General features: G+C 37.8%; 2 protein-coding genes across 4 annotated transcripts in view; one reads left to right on the top strand and one right to left on the bottom strand.

Moving 5' to 3' along the window:
* Positions 1-380: 380 nt before the first annotated feature.
* Positions 381-23,348, bottom strand: part of LOC133527193 (furin-like protease 2) — a 368,596-nt gene continuing 345,628 nt past the window's right edge. For 2 of the 3 annotated variants that reach the window (XM_061864092.1, XM_061864091.1), the window contains 9 exons: positions 23,040-23,347; positions 20,857-22,653; positions 20,515-20,748; positions 19,765-19,926; positions 18,539-18,678; positions 18,185-18,440; positions 17,940-18,031; positions 7,123-7,283; positions 381-4,328 (listed from right to left, as the gene is read on the bottom strand). In XM_061864092.1, coding sequence (XP_061720076.1) covers positions 4,140-4,328; positions 7,123-7,283; positions 17,940-18,031; positions 18,185-18,440; positions 18,539-18,678; positions 19,765-19,926; positions 20,515-20,748; positions 20,857-22,653; positions 23,040-23,347 — 3,339 coding nt within the window. In that variant the 3' untranslated portion in view covers positions 381-4,139. The remainder of the gene's footprint in view (positions 4,329-7,122; positions 7,284-17,939; positions 18,032-18,184; positions 18,441-18,538; positions 18,679-19,764; positions 19,927-20,514; positions 20,749-20,856; positions 22,654-23,039; position 23,348) is intronic. The other variant, XM_061864093.1, reaches the window with a different exon arrangement.
* Positions 11,035-14,469, top strand: LOC133527100 (uncharacterized). Its single transcript, XM_061863990.1, has 5 exons — positions 11,035-11,973; positions 12,426-12,583; positions 12,914-13,072; positions 13,349-13,633; positions 14,299-14,469. Exons 1-5 carry the CDS (start codon positions 11,910-11,912, stop codon positions 14,467-14,469), a joined length of 837 nt encoding a protein of 278 aa, XP_061719974.1. The 5' UTR covers positions 11,035-11,909.

The raw sequence follows: 23,348 nt of genomic DNA, 5'->3' as shown, positions 1-23,348 counted from the left end.
AAAATAAACGTGTACAATGATTGTAAAGGTAAGTAAAGCCAGGGTCAGCCCGGTTATTGAGCCCGCATACATTATGACAGTAATTCCGTCGGGGGCCTATTTGCATAGTATTGTCCACCGCATTAACATTTAGACTACAACCGATACCCAAAAGCACAAGCCAATACCTTGCTATTTTAATAGGATCCGAAGGACAGTATTATTGGCCGGACTGTCCCCTTTTATTTGTATCGGGATGTGATTGGTTTTTACGGTTTATTGTACGTTTTTCTATACATTTGGGGTCGCCGCGCGGCCCCGCGCTTTCTATTCATTTCAAATACGTTTTAATACTGTATAAAAAACAAATGACTCGTTACGGGGTCAATAGAAACAAAAGCTTGACGCATACTTTTTTATTACAAATATTTATAATTGCACATAAGATCTTTTCATACAAAAATATAGTTTTAATTAAAAATATTCCCATTAAAATGAAACTATATAAAACTGTAATAAATACCATGTTTCATCGGACAAATATGTAATACAGTTTTGACTAACATAAAATCATCTTACTATAAGTTTTCGTAGGCACTAATATTTCATTAAACTCTGTTTGAGTCAGATGTCAAGATTAAATGATTAATAATTCAAGTACCTACTTAAAATTAATTTTAACTAAAAATAAATTGATACAATTTCGCCAAGACAAATACAATTATTTTCAAATGTATAATTTATAATTACAAAACTGACAAATACAATTGAAAAATAAAGAGAGTCAAATACAGAACGTGAGTTGTTGAAGTGTCTTTCGATTTTAATTTAATTGATTGACGCCCTTTCGCTTTGTAGACAACGCCATCTATCCATACTCAGGTATAATACGTATAAAACCTTAAAGACATTTCAACAAGTGGCGGACCGCAGTAACGCTACTAACGCTATACTTGAACCATTAATATAAATAGTGTTGTGACTAAATGATCGATCATACCGAAGCCCAAAAGTCGTTCACACAGCAAACTGTATAACAGTGTGATCAATCCTTCAAAATAGTAAATTGTCATTTGTAATCACATTTAATCAATAGGTTAACAATTATTACAGTTATTTACATGTTTAATGGGAGTGGTAACGTATCATCTTTGATTATTCTGCCTACTGTGGCTGAATTACAAGTGTCTGCTTTGACATGATTTGCGATCGATAATAAATCCAAACTTAATATAACGACATGTACAAATCAATCAGAATCGTCGCGTGAAGCTATTCGAACTTATAAAAAGCATCCACTAAAGCCAACTTTATAGATGAAGCATACAATTACCATACAATAGTCGGCCTTTAAACTAATTTCTTAGTTTCAAAAAACTTCGCGCGACGGTTAAAATACTACAGACATTGGATAGTATTTTATAAATTTTACATGCAAGGGGCGTTTACATTAAGCAAGCTCTTAACTCTTTGAACTTGAACAAAAATCTTACAGAATTTTATTATTTAGTTAAATTTAGTTTGGCTCTCATACGTATGACCAAAACACTTTAGATACCCCTCACTCATCAATTAATTAAGTAATACAAATATAGTCTGTTAAAAATATTAGGATCCCATATCATATATACGTCCCATATTACAACCAATAGGCCAGATTAGAATAGCTTCGTAAATTAAGGGCGTAAAATTTGGTTCAAGGAGTTAAGAAAACATATTAGTACGTTAATGTAAACTCTGCTTGTGGATTTCAAAAATATGTTTTGATAAACTATATCTAATCCATATTTTTAAATAATAGTTTGTGACATTACTCTTTAAATAAGAGGTTATAGAAATTATAAATTATATTAGGATTATTATGTAAGCGAATCGTCGAGATAAGTGGAATACTATAAGGATTTTGTAATACTATATCCCCACATTTAAAATAAACTGTGTTTCACCTACTCAAACTAACTTTAGCGTAAATCTGTCCAATTTTGCTCAGAGCAAAATAATAATAAAGCGCAAATTTATACGATTTCATGGCCTGAGTAAAATATCATGTTCCGAAGTCGGTCTGAAGTTGCAAAGGTTATCATGAATATTTTAAAATCGCATTTTACCACGGGTGCTTGGCATCATAACGCCAGGGCAGGCAACCACCCACTGCGGTCGTTGGCGCCACCACTAGTAAGTGGATTAAGGCCCTAATGCAAAATCAATGCTAAAATGTCCACACAGCATGGCATTACGAAATAAGCGATTATAATTTTACTAACTATACTAAAACTAGACTTCACAACTAAGAGAAAACGAGTTACGGGAGCGAAATATATTTTTTCCTAATAAACATCATACGGGGCTGACGGAATAAATTGTACAATTCATTAAAATAATAACTATGGTAACTTTGTGTCCTACGTACTACATAAAAGTATATTAAGCCACAAACAACAGAACTATAATAGACATGCGCAGTTGAACATTGAACAATGCTTCTTGGTATCAAATGTAGCTTCATCAGAGCCGATACAATACCATATGTGTTCGTATTCAACTGCCAACGTTTGAGAATCCATGCATTTCGTAGTTCAGTTGTATGTGATTAAGCTTAGGCATTTGAGAAGCGATGCGATTGTGACGTATACAAATGAGTTCGACTCGTCTTACATGTTACGAATCATCTGGCATCGACTATGGCTTGTTTCGCCCTCCATGTTTGCTGCTGCTTAAAATAAGATAATATATCACTCACTGAAACTGTAGTGCCAGTATCTGCTAAATTTGAAAGCGAGGTCAAAGAGATATAACATTGAAAGTGACTAACTAAACTTTGTCGTAGTTGGCTACCAGACCAAGTTTGACTATCAGTTTCAAATGTAGGTTATTCTTGACTTGACGCTGGGGTACTTAGCGACATTGTATCCAAGTTTGACAATGTTACATTACGATTGGTAAATTAAAATTGAAAGCAGAAAGTTAAGTCCAGTACCTACTCGGAAAAGCAACGGTTAAACGGTTCTTCACTTAAACAGTGGTAAACAAAAAGTTATAATTAGAAGTAGTTCTGCATAGTGTTAACCACTTCTAAAACCTAAATAGGTCTGAAATATTTTGCCGAGCACATGTAACAATCATGTAAAATTAATTTCACTTGATTAAGTAGATTCCCGATTTAGTATTTATATACGAAGTGTAATTATAGAACTGATCGAACATAAACACGTCAAGGAAACATGCTTAAAGCTTAAACAAGTTTAAAGCAGAGTACACACGGTAGGCACGAGAAACTTGTATTACGCAAACAAGGCAACAGCAAACATTTGGCTAATCAATATTACAGGTAGATAATCCATATCACAATACCGATGTAGGTATAACAGAGGGCGTTGATCCCCACATTTTAATTTTGTTCAATTATAATATTTATAATTCATATCTAGCTAGCTATAATTATATATACACTAATTGGGCACAGAAGTACCGGTCGTGAACTTTTAGGGGATATAATTATGCATTAGTTATTTGTAAACCAATCGGATATTTTAAAAACTTTTTACAGCGCGCTTTTCGGGATATAAAGCATTTTCAAACTACCATTTTTTCTCGTTTCTAAAACGCGTATGACTTGCGCTTATCTTTGAACAGCTTATGAACTTGTCATCTGTTCTAGCGAACATAGTGTAATAAGCGCATATATTCCAAACGGGTTTTATAGAGAAAAACGTTAGTCTGAAATACTCAAAGCCCACACATACAATGCTCTAAAACACGATAGGCCCTAAAATATCAACAATACATAAAAATCCAAATTCAAATTCGTATAACTAACGTTGTGACTTACACTATCGGGGCTCTCCCGCTTTTGTTCCACGTCGGATTCACTAGTAATCCACGTGTACAAACGGATACTTCCCATTTGTTCCATAAACCTTAATACTTAATGGATAAGGTTCATAATCGGGCAAACATTACGTACCATTCGTATGTCAATAGATACCATTAGATTGGCCCATTTCATACGTAAATGCGCGGGCCGCGCGCAAAAAACAAGTGACAATACACGCTAAAGGGCACCGATTGGTAAAGAACGTTAAAAATGACGCCACAAGAATTCCTATATGGAGACAGAACTAGTGGGAAGTACCACAACTTACTGCTATGATCACAGCGCGCTACGTGCGTTGCTCGAGCAGGGGCTCGTGCTCGAGCTCGGGCTCGAGTTGGTGCTCGAGCTTGTGCTCGAGTTTGACGGGGCAAGCGCTGCGGGTGGTCAGCACGGAGACCTCGCCATCGTCGGTACAGGCTAGGGGCGAGTATACGACGCCTCGGGAACGGGTCACGGGCTCGCGTTTGGTGCGAGCCTGTGGACAAAAATAATATTATTAGTTCACAGGTAAAGGATTCAAAGTAATTCGGAAGGAAACATAAAAAGTAGCGTTTTTGAATGATAAGAGCACACAAACAATACAATACTCTTTACAGTACATATGGTGCTTCTTTACCGCACTAGAGCGGTAATTAGCAATTTACATACGTGTCTATGTCCAATATTACCTGTTTTCTGTAAAACGTTGTACAATACACGTGCGTGTTTTGTGTAAATTGGTTGAAATATAACTACGTTGTCGGAAAAAAATCGCACTGGCTAGGAGCTTTAATTGAAAACGCTGCCTAAACCGTTGGAGCTATAACAACACAATGTATGGTAGGGGTGTCTCTCTTTTATGGGTCGACAAAAAAGTTCGCGCTTTTAAAAATAACTTACTATGCCTATTCTTAACTTCTATAAAAAGATCACATAATATGTGGAATTTGCAAAGCTATTTACATGGATACAGTATTAATAATTATCAAATTAAATACGTTAGTTATATTAAGCATTTCATACAGATTAAAATGGTCTCTTCCACCATACAATTTAAATGAACATTTTAGGAGTAATCGTAAATTAAAATTTCATTTCGAGCCATATAACTTGTACGAAATATTAAAGACGCTAACCGCAGTTAGTTCAAATTTTTACCACCGTATGCGCTGGGATCGCTTTACTTACCCCACCATGCACTTCGCACGGTCCCAATACCGCTCCGAGCTACAATCTCTCCAGGAATGAATACTTTATTTTTGCATTAAAGCAAACGTTGGTAAACAACGAGATTGCACGAGTTTCGGTGGTCTGGTTAGATGGTAGACGATACAAATCACGCGATATCGCACCGGTCTGGACTAGGGAAATTACATTTCAGTCTGTCTTTTTTCGACTTCGTTGGTTTTAATTTAACTTTTACTTTATCTACGACGTCAACGAAAACATAACTCATTTTTTTCTACGTTTTGTACACAATGGCTGTTGCAACGAGTTGCAATCCGCTCGCTGAAAGGCATAAATATCTACGGTACTATTGTAAAGATGTTTAAGGCAAAAGTTGATTTAAGATGTGTTTTTGTCGTTTCACTGTCAATAAATAAAATGAATACAATAATTATTGGACCGAAGTTCCTTATTGGACGGTTGGTTGGCGGATGGGGGCTGGGCGAAAAAAAGTGTAAGATATTTCCGTCGGTGCCCTTTTTTTTTAAATTCTTTCTCGAGAATAAGTAGCCTAATGTCACCGACTTGGGTATATCCTATAGTGGCGCAGCTGGCAAACACTGCTTCTAGTCGCATTTCTGAATTGATTTGTGAAATTTTGTGAGCAGATTCGATAATTATTATTCTGTCGATTAAGTACTCGGACCCGGGTATGTCCTTAAACTACGTCCACAAGAGAGGTATGGGCATTGTGAATGTCATCACGCTCTGTGTGGTAGGGCACAGCACAGCGGATGTCATTCCAGATCTAGAGCAGAGCCCAACTGGGGAAGTACCTCCACCTTACAGAAAATCGCAGCCAAATAACACTAGACCCTACTCATAGTGTTGTGTTCCTGCCGGTGAGTAAGGTTGCCAGAGCTCAACGAGGGTGGGAGGGGTTAGGGTCGGCAACGCGCATGTAACTCCTCTGGAGTTGCAGGCGTACATAGGCTACGGATACTGCTTACCATCAGGCAGGCCGTATGCTTGTTTGCCACCGACGTAGTATAAAAAAAAAAGTTATTGTTATGTTAGTTATTAACCTTCATGGATTTGTACACAACTGAAAAGGTGAAACAAACTACTGTTTACTTAAATTAAGACCTGTAAACATTACCCTTTTTTTGCAATTAAAATATTATTTATTTGTTTAAATAATAAACATCGTTCCAACGGATTGTTCCATGACACTCAAGCATTGTTAATGATAACTACGAGTTCTACTGTTATTACCTATGTCTTGAGACACATATCTCTTGTATTTGTTGTTGGGATTCACTCCATAATTAAAATATGTGTGTACTAATGTAATGTACCTACGTCTAAGACAGCAATTTAATTGAATTAAACGCCCTGTAGACGGTAAGGTCGGTAAGGTAATAAAGCCAAGTATAAAACATGACAACATGAGTGTTGCTCTAATAACCGGGTGCACATCTGCAGGTAGAAGTTCTAATCAGCCATGTTTACATTAAGCCGTGTGGCGCGAAGCGAAGTTGGTAACGTTAGCTTTGAGATTATTATCTCGGCGCCTGTCGCATCGGGATCCACTTCATTTTAAATGTCTGTATTAACTTTAAGTACATCTAAGAAACCAATTTAATTGGATTTAAAGCCCCTAGACCGTAAGAAATTTAGGTAAGTATATAAAATATGAGTGTTGATCTAATAGAAGACTGCAGTAGAAGTTCTAATCAACCTTATTTGTAGTGGTACATAAACATTTTTGAAATTTATTGAGTGCCACTGAGCATAATACCTACATATGTATAACATGGGATAACAAGTACTTTAAATATTTTTTGTACCTCGTACTCAAAGACTTGTTCGCTCGAGGAGCATTAAGCATTTCCAGTATATGTTCATAACATATCGTACCTGGTGCTTCGGCAGGCAAGATCAGAACAGTAATGCTCGGTACGACGTGCCCACTAAGCGATCTGTCATCTGACGCTAAGTACCTCCGCTGTCCGCTATTGAAAAATATGACGCATACGATGTACAATTTTATCCGCGCGCGTGCACACAAAACAGCGGAGGCATTAATTATCATTAAGAGTACTATGTCCACATAGTCATACCTGTAACACCAGCAGCACAGCCAGGAACAGCACAGTGGCGGCGGCGCAGACGGCCAGGACGACCGCAGCGACGCCCGGGGCCGCACGCACGCTTTCCGTACGCAGCGCCCCGTACTCGGCGATCCGCCGTTTGCCCGCCACGGATGAGTTTATGCACTCCCCTGCCATCAAACAACAATATTTAACCCTTTACCAGGCCCCGAAGAACCAGCGTGTCTTAATACGTACTTTATATGCTGTTGCAACCGTATTGAACGCCTTGTAAAAAATGTATTTATGAACGTCGGAGATCTTCCTTTAAACCAGAAATAAAAATGTGGGTTAAGGTTATCCCATCGCCTGTCTAAGTAATGAACTGTCATACTAGATTTTGTCTTATTATATTCTTGATCAGGCCAAGGGATATATTCCACCCACATCTTATATCGGTTATAATAGTCAAGGTTTAACTCCAAATCTCCTACGAAACATTATATCAATCACTGAAAAAAAATCACTTACTTACGTGAGTTTTTATGACATGACAAGACAATTTACCGGGCCATGGGAAATATAGCTCCCAAACAGTTAAACTCTAATAAGGCCATGGGATAATGTCAACCCACATCCTAATTCTGGTCATACACAATAATGCATGAATATTTAGCAATGTTTCCGATTACATTAGCTTTCAACACTCAAAATCTACAAAATATCAAAAAATTGTTCGACCTATGTACTTCTGTTTCATAGAAATTATGAAAAGTGTTCGAATTTCTCCGTAGTTTACTAAAATTAGCGTTCAAGTGAATTTAAACGGCTGCCAAAGATATATTACGCAATTTAGAAGCGTGTTGTGAATGAAGATCATAAAATAATATTTTCAGGGATTGACAAAATATTTTGTAGGTGGTTTGGAGTTAAAACCTGACTACGGTAACCGATATAAGATGTGGGTGAAATATATCCCTTGGCCTGGTAAAGGGTTAAGGAGACACGGAACTTAATAGTCATTAGATAGGAGCATTTGTAGATAATGGAATTTTGAGCTAGGGCCTTTTCAAACGAGACGAAAGAACGTAAATCTATTTCTCACTATTCATTATCGCACGTGTGACTTTTGACACATACCTAAAATAAGTCTCCGAGTCCAAAACATTCATTTGTTATATATTTTCCTGTTTTAAATAAGAAAAATACTTTTCTTTCTCTTATACCTCATTCTTAATCATATCTCGTAAATTCCTATGACGCCTCAGATGATGTAGTACAGTATATGAAGCAAGGTCTTAAACTATGCTGAGGCCCTTGGGCGCATAAGAATTTGGGGCCCCTTTGGAAAGTAAAGAGAGCGAATTAAAATAAAAAAATCTACTATGATCTTCTATTTATTATGTGGGTAAGTAATCAAAAATATTGTTACTGTCTGTCCTTCGGGGCCCCTTGAGGATGAGGCCTTTATGTTAAATACGGTATTACAAATAAGAAAAAAACACAGACTTAAGTACATTTTGACGCTTCCCATGCCATTAATTATTCGTCCTCGTAATTATTTCACAATAGTAATCCCGATAATTAGCGAAGTATGAAAATTATATTTGGCAAATAACATGCTTCCCTTCCAATGCGAATTGCAATTATAGGATTTAAATTATGTATGACAATAACTCAAGTTCCCTCGGTGACCGTAATCAATATTGATAGCTTAATAACGGCTATTTACTCTCTTCAACTCGTATGTTTCTTTAAAGTGCGTTCAAATTTAGACTTAATTTGCAAAGCGTTAAGGTATTTTTTACATGAACTGCCTTAGTAGGATAAGAGGTTGTTAAAGTGAGCAGTCTTTAATATACAAATTGTATGCTTTATTCTCAAATGTGCATTCCACGCACCCAATTTATATTGTAATAATCTGTATATTCGATTTAACTCAATGACATTGTCTAAATAATACATGATTAACGATAATCGATACTTAGGTAGTATTGTTAACCTAAAATATTTATTGCTAGCACGAACATAATGTGTGCGAGTTTGAACGATACCTAGTAATTTACATTTAATTAGGAAGGTAGGTCCAGACTAAAATATCTGAGGGTCTAATATGCGTATAGCGTATGTAATTACAAATTTTAATGGGATTTGACCGTACAGTAGATTTTTTAGCGCGTTTTTTCTCGTACTCAGACTTTATATTTTCGTACTCGTTAGAAGTAAAAGTACTGAGGAGTGTTTTACGTTTTACGGATTATTACGCAAAACTCTGCGTAGAGCGCCACTAGTACATACTGAGGGCCTGCCGTGAAACAAAATAATCTGAATTTCGTTATCTGCCTCTGTATCACTCTCGCGTATTCGAGCGATAGAGAAGCAGATAACGAACGTTCGATTTTCACGTTTCGCGATAGACCTTCTGTTAAACAAACCGCCTTGATGCAACAATGTAATAGTTAAAACTTCTCTAAAAGCTGTTCAAGGCATTGTACGTATATGTTAATCTGTGGGATAGAATATCAGCTAGTGTTGCACTCTGGCGGCAGAACATTGCAGTAATACCGGGGTATTAGTTCATTCACGTTGGCGTTACATTTCCGATTCTGAATCCCGCTCCTGGCGAAAAACGACGCACGAGGAGTGTATTACTGATTAATTTGCATACTTCATCATGCTCAATCGCTCGAAAAGTCAATTTAAAGAGTCGGTAATTGTTTTCATGTCGGCCGTGGAGACAGAACACAATATTGCCCTTACATAAATGAACAGAAAATTGAGATTGTTGCACACACTGTTTATGTTATACAGACAAAATGTTTCTTCTTTACCCCACAGTTATGGATATTGGCTTAATTTTTATATGTGACTTACATCGCCGAATACCGCATGCGAAACTAAGATACTGTTTTTGCCCCAAATCGTATGAGAAACTCGCGTTTATATTATTTCCTTAGACTAACCTAAAACTGGTGTACCCTTGTTTTGTCGACAACCTTTTCATCGAATATTATTTCATCAACAACGATTCATCGAAACTTTAGTACTATGTAGTAATGTTGTTTGGCGTTATTTTATTTCAACTACTATTTATTTAAATTTATCTTACTACGTAGAAATACTATTTTTAACGAATATTACTTAATCGCTGATTTGTTTCAAATTATCTTAATTGGCACAACTACAAAACATTGCAATTCATTTCTTCGACGTACGAGTATTACTTTAATACAATTTTAAATGTCCTACTTTTGAACTCTTCTGAAAAATAAATTAATAATATTATTGCATAATTATATCACAAAATAGAACTGTGAGGCTGTCAAAGTAGGTTTAGTTTAGGTTAGAACTGCGACCCCCAAGAAATCGAACTGTTTCCAGAAGTGGGTTAGGTTAGGTTAGAACTGCGATCCCCAAGAAAACGAGCTGTTTCCAGAAGTGAGTTAGGTTAGGTTAGAACTGCTTCCCCCAAGAAAATTAACTGTTGCCAGAAGTGGGTTAGGTTGGGTTAAAACTGCGACCCCTAAGAAAAAGAACTGTTGCCAGAAGTGGGTTAGGTTAGGTTAGAACTGCGACTCCCAAGAAAACTATTTCGATAACGAAATATTACCAATTGAAATAATTTTATGCGGAATAAATATTCATGTAACAAAAAAAAACATGTAAAAAAATTAATTAAAAAAACCCGAAATGAAAAGCCATGACATGAAATTTATTGAAATAAGTCAACTACCAATTAAAATACCTCGGTTCAAATTACCTAGTATCGAGTCCTCGACGCAATGACTTGTCGATGAAATAAAAATACTTGAAACGTTGTCTTTTAAATAATATTCGATTAAATGTCTGTCGGCAATTCAATGGTAAACCATTAAAACTAGTGTCTTGTCTTGTGATGGACGAAAATTTAGTAAAAGTAATTAGCAACTTAATTGCACTGCTTGCACTGAAAAAAATGAACTCCAACTAAGTAGCATTTTCTCTTAGTTGGCGTTAAAATAATTGAAATGACCTTATTATTGTTTACTGAAACCAAAACCATGTAGTTGTAACAGAAACCTGAATATGTTTGAAGTTACACACAAGTAAATTGTTGATGTAATAAAAACTTTTTATAAAAACAACTAATACTTTTTTGAATTCATACACTACACTCGTTAAATTAGTTATTTTCTATAATTTACACTTGCAAAGACTCTGTGCATGCATTAACCATTTATGTCTATTATATTAACGAGGCGCAAAGTTAAAATAATAACTGGATATGTTACATTAAAGACGCTATGAAGTAGAACAAAACAAGACAAAATGTAATATCTACCATTTTCTTTAGTAGCACCAATTATTTAGTATTTAGTCGTATTAATTATTTACAATGTTACTGCAAATAATTTATGTGGTATATAAACAATGTTGATTATAAAATTAAACATAATTAAGTTATTGTTTGAATAAACATAATGATAGCATTTACAAATTATAATAAGTTATTTTAATCATATAAAGTGATAGTTGTGTTCAACTAGGTACGTTATACCTAACAATCTTCTTAGTAGATTCAAATAAGATTTGACTGAAACTAATAAGAGCGAGTCCCCCCACGCGTCACCCTTCCCCCGCGCGCGGCGCGTCTCGACTTGCCGTCTGCCGCCACGCGCATTTTCCGGCGACGCTTCAATAGCGCCACAGCTCTGAGCATTGTGAAGTGGAGTTCTGCCTCTGGCAACGCGAGCGCAGCCTGAAGCCTCTATTTAGTGATGCGCTTACTGATACTTACGTATTGATAGTGATTTTGCGTTGTTGTGGTCCAGTCAGAAATGGATGACGTTGCCGAACTTTTGAAGACCTGGGAGCTAAACGACTTAGTACCAATTTTTACAGGTAAGTACCATAGAAATATAAAGCCGAGAAACCTAGTTCACGCGCCAAAGTGAGGTCATTTTTGTAAGCCAGTTGGCTTACTACGCCATACATTATTGCTGCGTTTGTGTGCGTAATGGCGCGTATGAATAGGACTTTTTCACAACTACATGAATCCATTTTCGGCCTCAGTTTTGACGCGTCGCCCGTATGAAACTATCCTTCTGGGCGTTATATTTCTATGTAAGTACCAACATAAATAGGTGCTATAACCTATCTATTTTTAACCAGCTCGTACCTACTTCAATTAATAATAATTAATTACTTCAATCCTACTTTAATTTATGTTTAATATCCTAAACCTCGGAATTGAAACTAGTAGTTATTACAATGAAGGCTAAATCTGTTGTAAATTGGTACCTAGTTACTTACTGACGTAAAAGGATAAGTTAAATGATGAAACTTGCTTTTAGAACAGCGGATGACAATCCAGGCGTTATCGGCTCTGACTCGAGAGGACTTGAAGGACCTTATTCCGCAGGCAGGACCAAGGGTGCTATTTACAAGGTGTTGGCGTTCGTGGAAAAATGAGTTTTTGCCAATAAACGATACTAGTATACCATCTTTTTCGGTAAGTTTTTTATGTGATTTTGTTTGGGTACCTAAGTACCTATTTGTAAAATGTTATATTGACAACTTACCTATTAGTTAGGTGGTATCTAGATAGGTACAGTCGGCATCTTATCCAGCGCCACCATGCAACAGATTGTTGGTTTGTTTTGACCTACTAGGTACCTACTTGGCGGTAGCTTACATAGCTACCTACTTAGATATGTAGAATAAGTAGGTATCAATATGAGGAGGGAGGGAGGACTTTGCCCAGCAGTGGGGCAGAGACTGTGAGACTAGGATTGTATTATTAGACTTAAGTCAAATTATTATTATGAATTATTGTTTTCAGGGCCTGGATTTGTCAAACTTGCAGTTTGATTGCTTGAAGGAAACTGACGAACTATCTGAATGTGTTGTAGAGGTAATACCATTAGACAACCCTGAGACAAAAGAAAATACTGCAAGTACAACAAGTCATCAACAATTAGGAAAAGAAACTCAAACTGGGGTATGTATGATAAAATATTAAGCAGATCATTTAAGTAGTACAGATATACTTTTAATAATTAGCTTTTAGCCTCCGCCCCCGTCTTAGTTGGAACTAAGTACTAAGTACTTAGTTGTAATTAAAAAAAATAGTAGTTACCTAATAGGGTAGGATAGGATTTTGTATCTATCTACATAGATTTATTACAGGTTTACATACCTACAGGTGAAAAAATATTCCATCTCTGTTTTGAATTTATACCTATGTACCTACTTACCTACTAATATTTTCTTTCAGATACTTGAAAATTTATTGAAACAATCACTCGAAACTTCTTCACTTCTGATTTATAAAGGCGGTAGCTTAGATGGAGATGCTACTAGAAATTTATTAGCGTCTGTGATTGCCAAAGAAATATTAAATGAGAACAAAAATTCACCAATAGTTGGTCAAATTTATTTCAAGTGGACAAAATTGATAAGTGAACTCTTTCCGGGTGAAAGGACCACAACGTATTATATCCCTGCATGTACTACTGCGTCTGGCGCAGTTCTTCAAGCAAGAGGCAAACTCGTACATCAGGTAGGTGGATGACCACTGATTTTCAAGCATATTTTGTACCATGGTAGTGTTCCTGTGTCCTTGAAAATTAATGTACTTAAGTACCTACTTTTTACATTTATTTTAGAGTTTAGTTTTAATTCACAATTAGTTAATTTTAATTTTTATCAATTTTATTAGTAGGCAAATAGTAGTTATATATTAATAATTTGTCAATTTTAATTTTGTTCTCCAAACTCATCTAATTTTGTTCTCAATTAAATAAATCTAAGCTTCAGTATCTAATGTCCCAGATACTTATTTATTTATTTATTTATTTAAACTTTATTGCACAAGTATTACAAATAATGTACAAATGGCGGACTTAATGCCTTTAGGCATTCTCTACCAGTTAACCATTGGACTAAATAGAAACAGTAATTAAAGGTGCTTTAAAGAACAATACGTGAGAGAGATTATTGAAATAAAACAACAATATTCTATGTTATACATATTATGTTAAATAAACTTAAATAGGTTGTATAATAAACTTACATATACATATTCACTCTCTATGTACCTGTAGAAAATATCATACCTACTAAAAATCAATCACGAAGCTTATCCAAAAAGTGCTTACGTAGCATGTGCTTAAACGAAAGTTTACTCTGTGCTTGCCTGACACACAGTGTTTTTTATTATTCAAGGTACTGAACAAAAGGAGGCGCTTCCAACAATTAGGATCCTTGACAACAAAAAAAAGAAACAGAGAAGAAAGCCCAGGACCATCTTCTTCATCACCAAGACCAATGCCAAGAATAAAGAATAAATTTATTGTCATAAAAACCTTAGTTGGAAAACAACTAAGGTTTTTATGACAATAAACAACATTAAGGTTGAGTCCTATTAGGTATTAATGTAAGTAAGTATTGTAAAGAAAGAAAAATAAAGAAATAATTACGTAATGTATTTTTTTTTTATAATCTCCTAGGTACAAGGATTCAATTAAGAACTTTTTCAAGGTAGGTAGTATATTGGTGACTACCTAAATCGTCGTTTTTATCAAGTGTAAGCGAATTCATGTAACATACATAGGCATTTACTAAGTACATAGTGTACTGTGTGTACACTTAGTAAATATCTATGTAAGTTACATGGATTCGCATACACCTAGTACATACGACGGTTAGGTAGTCATGAGTACCTACCAACTACCTTGAAAAAGATCTTAATTGAATCTATTTCCTGTCGTGACTACATCAACAAATCATTCTTAATAGATTCAAACAAACCTCAAAGTCAAACTAGCCTAGATCTTAGTTGAATGAACTTTTATCTTAGTTGATGAAGCTATAGGATCTTGAGTGATTCTATAAATTATTTTGTTGTTATTATAAAGTTTAATGCTTGCGTATAACAACATAATAATTGACATAAACAAGTGGCCTTCTTTGAAGCAAGCATTATTTAGATAGACTCAACTAAGCGTCTTGGTTAAATCAACTATTATCTAATTAAATACAACTGCGATTACTTGACACATTGGACCACTTTCATTATTCGGATAACTCTTATCTTAGTTGATTAAGCTATAGGATCTTGAGTGATTCTATAAATTACTTTGTTGTTATAATAAAGATTAATGCTTGCGTATAACAACATAATAATTGACATAAACAAGTGGCCTTCTTTAAAGCAAGCATTATTTAGATAGACGCAACTAAGCGTCTTGGTTAAATCAACTATTATCTAATTAAATACAACTGCGATTACTTGACACATTGGACCACTTTCATTATTCGGATAACTCTTATCTTAGTTGATTAAGCTATAGGATCTTGAGTGATTCTATAAATTACTTTGTTGTTATAATAAAGATTTATGCTTGCGTATAACAACATAATAATTGACATAAACAAGTGGCCTTCTTTAAAGCAAGCATTATTTAGATAAACTCAACTAAGCGTCTTGGTTAAATCTAACTATTATCTAATTGAATACAACTGTGCGATTACTTGAATCTACAAATGAACTTTATTAATATATTAAGGTTTAATGCTTATACTGGACAAGATAATTAATGAAACTAACTAATCAGTGTTTATTAATTCTACAACAGTACTTGATAGCCGGAACTAAGAACATTTTAACTAAATTCTCTTTGTCACAGTAGTCATGATCTTGACAGGCTCATATGGAGACAAGATACATGATTTTAATAAACAAGATCTTAGTTAAAATGATCAAAAAATTTTTTCAGTGTGCCTTAAACCTTTATAAGGCAGAGGCACAATCATTTCGAACTTTATTTCAAAGTGATATGTATCAATTTTGCGTAATTTCTGACACACTTATGCCCGTTAAATGGTTCAAGAAAATATTATTGTGCAGATATTTTTTTTAAATACACGCTACTTAAACACTAATAAATTGCAACTTTTGTTTCGTTGGTTGGTAATGGGACCGTTGAAATTGGAAACTCTTTCATGTATTTTTTTTTAAATAAAAAGCAACGTAATAGATGTCACAGGAATACCATTCTTTTCTACTACGGTGTTCCAAAAAATACCTGCATTATTTTATAAGAACTTGCATAAAACAAACACGGTGAACAAAACAAATCGTCCGGTAGTTTCATCGCGTTCCATTTACAGCTAAAGCTCATTAGGAAGATGAAAGCCATCTGTGCGCTCATAAAACGGTATAACCTTTTTATAATTACTTACTGCCTTTCGTATCGGTAGCGTATCATTTTAAGTTACTATTTGTTATGGTTTAGTTTCTTTCTTTTTATTATTCCTTCGTATTTAGAACGGGACTATAACTGAGGAAAGAATTAATATTTTGCAAGTTCTTCATTGCAATTTTTATTTGAAAGTATGTAGTTTTAGTTCTTGGTCGTACTCAATTCCGTAGTTCCGAATCACGAGTTTTATGCTGGTAATATTGTTCCAATCATAAGAAAGCTTAATTGGAAAAACTGCGGCCTAAACATCGACGGAAACTACCTGAGTCACCTGCGATTTGTAGATGACTTGGTGCTTCTATCGGAATCAAGCGCGCAAATAAAACGCATGATCCATTCACTAAACACAGCAAGCAAAGAAGTAGGCTTAGAGATGAACCTCACTAAAACAATGCTAATGACAAACAGCACGGCTAAGACGATATCGGTAGACAACGAAAAACTGATCTTTACGGATAAATTCACATACTTGGGAAAGCAAATCAGCTTCGGAAAAGAGAGCAACGACGAGGAAATAGAGAGGCGTATTCAACATACTTGGAACAAATATTGGAGTCTGAAGGAGATTTTCAAAAGCAATATGCTGATAAGAATTAAAACGCAAGTAATGTCGTCCTGCTTTTTACCATGCTTAACATATGCTTGCCAGACCTGGAAGTACACAGCAAAAATAAAGAAAAAAATTGTCACGTGTCAACGAGGCATGGAGAGAAGCATGCTAAATATTAAAAAAATCCAAAAAATACGGCACTCTGAAATAAGAAACATATCAAAAGCTATAGATGCTCTAAAATATGCCAAAAAGCTAAAATGGAAATGGGCCGGGCATATAGCACGACTGACAGACGGCCGATGGACCCTAAGAGTGACATCGTGGAAAGGCCCACGTGGGAAACGCGGTAACGGAAGACCGCGAACAAGATGGGCGGACGAGATAAATAAAATAGCTGGTCCAAACTGGATGCAAATAGCCCAGAACAGAGCGAAATGGGCATCTTTGGAGGAGGCCTTCACCTGCGGAGGGGTTCTTGCACTTTAAATACTATTAGTCTAAAAAAAAAAAAAGTTAGTGTTATTCATAAATCTAGATTTAGTGTTTTTTAGCTATGGCAAAATGTATAGTCTTAGTTTGCAGGAAATAAAAGGCTTTTTATTTTATTATTTATTAATATTGTTCCAACTGCTATTTAGTTGTGTCCCGTCGCTCAGTGATCAATACTCATTTGATATGTGAAATTATGTTCGCGCCACCACTGCAATTTCCACCATCTTTTTTTGTTGACAAGGTATTTCTAAAAGGTCTTTTTACTAGTGGGTACCATCACTATGCACTAGTTAAATTTTATCAGCTTTTGTCACGAGATAGACGGCCTACTAGCCTAGACGGTAGTGACCCTGTCTACGAAGCAGAAGATCCCGGGTTCGAATCAGTTTAAAGACATTTGTTTGGGTGTTTATCACTAATGTTTTTTACTAGGTTAAGAATTTTTCTATGTATGTATACTTATACATACATATATAACTGTAGCGTCGTCTAGCACCGTAGTAGGTACCCATAACACAAACCTTATTGAGCTTACTGTGTTGGTAGACATCAATTACCTGTTTCAGGGTGACAGTGACAGCAGTCGACAGCCGTTGAGTTGGCGGCAGTGCCTCGGTCCGCGCAACACGTCACGCATTGGTTGTTGAGCCTAGAATAAACATCATTTTAGAACAGAAGTAGTAGGTCGAAAGGTCCATGAGCACAAAGGAATCAGAAATCATTGAAGCGTAGCAGGACTTCAGTAATACTATAAGAGCCACTCTAAACAGTCAATCCAGTAAGAACCACGGAATATTCTTACCTGTCGAGCCGCAGCGGCCTGGAGCACGCGGTACAACTAAACTGTCCAGGGCCGGAACAAGTCCTGCAGCTAGCATCGCACGCTTTACACATGCCGGTGCTCGTATCATAGTACTGCGAACCGAGGCACTCCATGCACAGCCCGCCGTCGAGCATGAAGCGAGGCGGGCAAGACTTGCAGTGGAGCGGGCCGGAGCCGTCGCACTCGCGACAGTAGTGGTGGCAGCGACGGCATCCATCTGAAGTTTGGTAGAAACCTGGGCAAGAGAATATATAAGTTACGATTAAAAAAGTGCAAGGTTTTGTACAATAGCGTAGTAGCTACACGTAGTAGCGTTAGTGAAAGACAACTCACCCTGCGGACATTCAGGATGGCACTCGCCGGCCGCAAGCCTCCAGCCTGCGGGGCACGAAGCACACTGGTCTCGCCGCGGCCCTATGCATGTTCGGCAAGAGAGGTAGCATTTTGTACAAGTCCCGCGATCCGCATAGTACCTTAATCAACAAAAAAAACTTAATTATTATAAAAACAGGCATAGCGTATCCAGAATGCGTAAAATCTGTGAAATTTTAGAAGTATTCCAAGTTGAATTATATTCCATCTTGAAACACTTGCGTAATTAATAATTATAAATTGTTCAGTACCTGAATGAAAATTAAAAACACGAGGCAAAATTAAAAGTTACATGAAACTATGATAATTGATATTAGATAAATTATAGTAAAAAAGTATTTCATTCCTGAACTTTCACGCTTCAAGTTTTCGCAATAAAATTTCACAAAGTTTGAGTTCTTGGTTTTTGTCTGTACTTAAAAGGAGTTATAAGCGTGGTACATGTGGCATGGGTACACGTGCGATAGTTTTGAAAAGTCAGTATTAAATTACCAAGAAAGAAAATACCGAAGCGTACTGATTTAATTACCTGCGTTAAGTTATTTCGGAGCAGTACAGGATTTAACAAAGTTATAGAGCATGCGCAACACACATGTGTAAAACACGCATGCATTAAGCAAGTATCTGGGGTACTGGTGTTTCAACACACGAAAATTAAAACAATATGTCAAGAGTATGCAGGTAAATTGCAATTTTTATTCAAAGTCACGTTAACCCAAGTAGAGGGGTTTGGAGAGCGATGATGAACAGCGACGTTTACCCTGCCGTGTAGTACCTATGAAAAAGACTTATAGTCGTGTACTAGTCACTAGTGACCCGGAATGAGCCAGATATACTCTTGAGCCATGCCATACGCTAAACAGTGCATGAAACAACTATCCGAGTAGATTATGACACGCCATACTCACCCGTCAGCACAAGTTACCTGGCACGACCCGGAATGCAGCCGCATATCATCAGCACAAGCTGTGCAGTTAAGCCGCGACACACTGAACTGTGCGTGTAGGTGCCTACACGTAATGCTGGCCTCGAGTAGCATACAACGGCCTATACCTACCTGTCAGCACATGTGGCAAGACATGAGCCGGACTACAGCTACTGTGTGCAGCACGTGGAACAGTTGAGCCACGACGCGCGCTGTACACTGCGTGCGGCATCTCTCCGAATTAACATGACACTATACTCACCCGTCAGCACAAGTGGCGCGACACGACCCGGACTGCAGACGCAGAGCACCAGCACAGGCCGTACAGTTGAGTCGCGACACACACGCTGAGCAGCCGTGAGTGCAACGTGCGCAGCGGCCCGCTTCAGAGTAGAAGCCCCGAGCGCAGTCGGTGACGCATCTGCTGAACATAGGTTAAGTTAACTGCAAATCATGATGATGTACCCATACGGGCACTCGACAGGAAAGAGCGGGCTCTCGATTACTTGACGCCTTTATTCAGACGTAAGTTGCTCTAATCATGATAGGAAATCAGGCAATCCTTATTTCTATACTATCATATTTTCATTACACTCTTTAATTTTCCTATTCAGGGGTTCTCATGTTCCGCTTATCGGACGTGACGTGTTATATTGTGTGATTTTTAACTAGCGGTGTCAAAAAGCGATTTATTGATGCAGATTTATATTAAATAGTTTTATTAAATATTTTGATGTGTATTATTTAAAAGCCACACTACTATATAAATTATAAACACATGCTAAAAAAAGTGACCAAGCCCTCCAGTGGCGGAGGCCGTCCCATCATGCTATGCTAACCAAGAGCATTGGTTGATTTCCTACATCTCTGCTCCGCTCCGCCTCAGTGGTCAAGCAATACGCCTATTTATGATGAGATGATTAAAAACAAGTAGATACCTCTACCATACTTACACTTTTCAATTTAAGCGTCAACGCCATTACAATGGCGTCAATTAATAATATAAACATACTTGTTATCCTGCAACAGGTTCGGTGACGGGCACGTTAAACAATGTTCTTCGTCATGTCCGTAGCACGTGTCACAGGCAGAATGACACTGTCGACACTGCCCGTCCTCGATGAACTCGGTCGACATGCACTGGTCGCCACCCAACAGCACGCACTTGCCTTTCTTGTTGAGCTCCCATTTGGGCTCGCAGGCCAGGCAGAAACCGTTCGTGCATGTTGAACAACCTATGGGACATCTAAAAGAGTACGAGTAAATTAGCAACCGTATATAAACATTTAACGCTATAAACAGGACATTCACACAAATGTTATACTGACAAATCGTTTTAGCAACAAAAACTTACTTGACGCATTCCCTTCTTTTCTTATCAGCATAGTATCCAGAAGGGCATGAAGTGTTACACTGTCCATTAATTGCGTAGTGGGAAGCGTAACATGTAACGCACTGTGATTCTCCCGGACCAGTGCAAGTATCACAAGAGGGATGGCACTTGGCGCAACCATAGTCATCGGTTTCATAGTAGGAAGGAGGACAAGAAGTCAAGCATGTACCGCTGTGAAGTAGCAAATGGTGATCGCAGGAATTGCAAGAGTCCGCTCGTTCGGAGCAAGTCGCACAATGAGCAGCACACGGACGGCAAACTGAAGAGTCACTGTCCTCCCAATAGCCATCTGGGCATTGCTGCAAGCAAACTGCTAAATCTGCTACTAGCAAATGAGCAGGCGCACAAGTCAAACAAGAGTCCAATCCAGGTCCGACACACGTCTCACAAGATTCGTGACACTGCCAGCACACTCCGCCTTGGTTAGCGTAGCTCCTAGGGGGACACCGTGAAACGCAGGCGTCGTCCAATCGATAGTGCTTACAAGCAATGCACTGAGTAGGACCTTTACCATAGCAGCCTTGAGAATCGCATTCGGGATCACAGTCATGCACGACGCGCCTGTCGTTGCTATCAGCCAGGACACTCTCCCCCTGCGGTGAAGGGACGTTGTGTCCGTCGAGCCGAGCTACCGCCTTCTCCGGGTTTGAGCCGGCGGCGAATAGTGTCGGAAAGTTCTGATAGTTGGCAAACGCGTCAGTGTTGTAAAAAGAATCCCCGATAGCTTCGTAACCGTCTGCGGCAGTTGGGAACGCTAACGGAGGGGATCCGGACAATGGTCGCTTATTACGTAATCTCACTGGGTCAATATTTGTTCCATAAAATATGAGTTGCCATTTCTTTAGTATACCCGCCTGGTTCACGTGTCTGTTGCCGCCGTTGATGATCTGCAACGTCCATCTGCCTTCTGCTTGTTCACCCCAGAAGTGAACGCTAAGGAACGGCCACTCGTCAAAGTTCGAGCTCACTACATCACGTGGCCTTTCAAAAAGCAAAGTCGATACAGTACCCATAGGGGATTTAAGTACTATACGCAAATTACCGCGAGGGAAGAATCTTAACGATATTTTACATTGAACATGTTCTAGGTATCGTACTTCGTTGACAGTACCGCCACAGCCATTCACGTCCATATGCACCGACAACGTATAGCCAAAAGTGGATTCGATTGATTTGTCTTCGTTGATTTCTTGAGATTTACAGATATGTTGAGGAGGAACTGACACCCATTCTTCTGCTAAATTCACCATCTCAGATGCATCCATGAGGCCATATCCGAATTTGTGACTAACTTTCCTTTTGACGCCATTGACTATCCAGCCCGTTTCTCTTTCTAAAGGTTGAGGGCGTGATGTTAGAACTACTAAATATTGCATATCTCTCCAAGTTAAGTCTGGGTTAGCTTCTAGCGCTAAAGCACAAATTCCAGCGGCGAGGGGAGCGGACGCAGAAGTACCTGTGTGTTCTACAGTACAAATATGATCAGGTCTTAATCTTCCATCCATATCAACAGTGGCTACACTCTTATCGTGGCCTGGAGTGCCTGAACTGTATGTTGTTGCCAAAGTTGACGAGCATTCTTCTAAATACCAGGGTTTATATCCTCCTTGAGTAGCGCTCGAGATGGATAGCGTGAATATACTATTAGTGTAACCATCGCAATTGCAAGAATCTGTATGTCGTCCACCGTTTCCTGATGCCCATACGAAGATAGATCCTTTACCTCTGCGGCCGCTCGTGACTCCGTAAATAAATGCTCTAAAAATGGAGTATATATTAGTACTGTGAATTGGAAAAACTTAAAGACCGAATAGTTACTTGAGATGCCTGTTTATGACCGACTTCAAAATTTCAAATGGAGGAGGTTCTCTACTCAATTCAGTTGAACGTTTTTTACAAGAAATGTTTCAATGATAACGATAACATTTGGTTGTATAAGAGCTTAATGATGGCTCTGTTACTTCAAAAAATATTTCACTGGTTTGTTTCCAGTAGTCTCTTAGAAGTCATATCAGCGATGTATGGACGTTTTTTTTCAATAGGTATATAATATTTACAATTCAATGGAATGAACGAAAAGTGCCCATTATTAGCTTCCCCACTTGACGGGAATTTAAACAAACCAACTAGTAAATGCCACTAACCTCCGTGCTAACGGCCCCGGTCCATCGACCGTTTTACCGTCATCCTCAGGTCCCCACGAGGCGCTGTACACATCAATATGGTCCGGGTTGAGCCCCAGGGCCCTAGCCTCGACGGCATCGTTCACTACACCGTCCAACATTCTCACGCCGCCTATGCTGGCGTTGTAAGCGATGCCTACTCCGCAGTACTGGTTGTATGCAACGGCAGCTACCTCTCCAGCGCATCTCGTGCCGTGTTTATTATCGCCGTTATCTTGTGGCATGGGATCGTCATCGTTGCCGTTAATATCGGTGGATGCGTTAGGATCC

This window comes from Cydia pomonella, chromosome 17 (genome assembly GCF_033807575.1).
Source record: "Cydia pomonella isolate Wapato2018A chromosome 17, ilCydPomo1, whole genome shotgun sequence".
In the NCBI taxonomy this organism is placed as follows: domain Eukaryota; kingdom Metazoa; phylum Arthropoda; class Insecta; order Lepidoptera; family Tortricidae; genus Cydia; species Cydia pomonella.
This window is presented reverse-complemented; position numbering and strand designations above follow the sequence as displayed.

Coding starts and splice junctions, on each gene's coding strand:
- LOC133527100 (XM_061863990.1), top strand. CDS start 11,910: ATGGATGACGTTGCCGAACTTTTGAAGACCTGGGAGCTAAACGACTTA. Junction 12,584..12,913: donor CTAGTATACCATCTTTTTCG/GTAAGTTTTTTA, acceptor TATTGTTTTCAG/GGCCTGGATTTGTCAAACTT. Junction 13,634..14,298: donor GAGGCAAACTCGTACATCAG/GTAGGTGGATGA, acceptor TTATTATTCAAG/GTACTGAACAAAAGGAGGCG.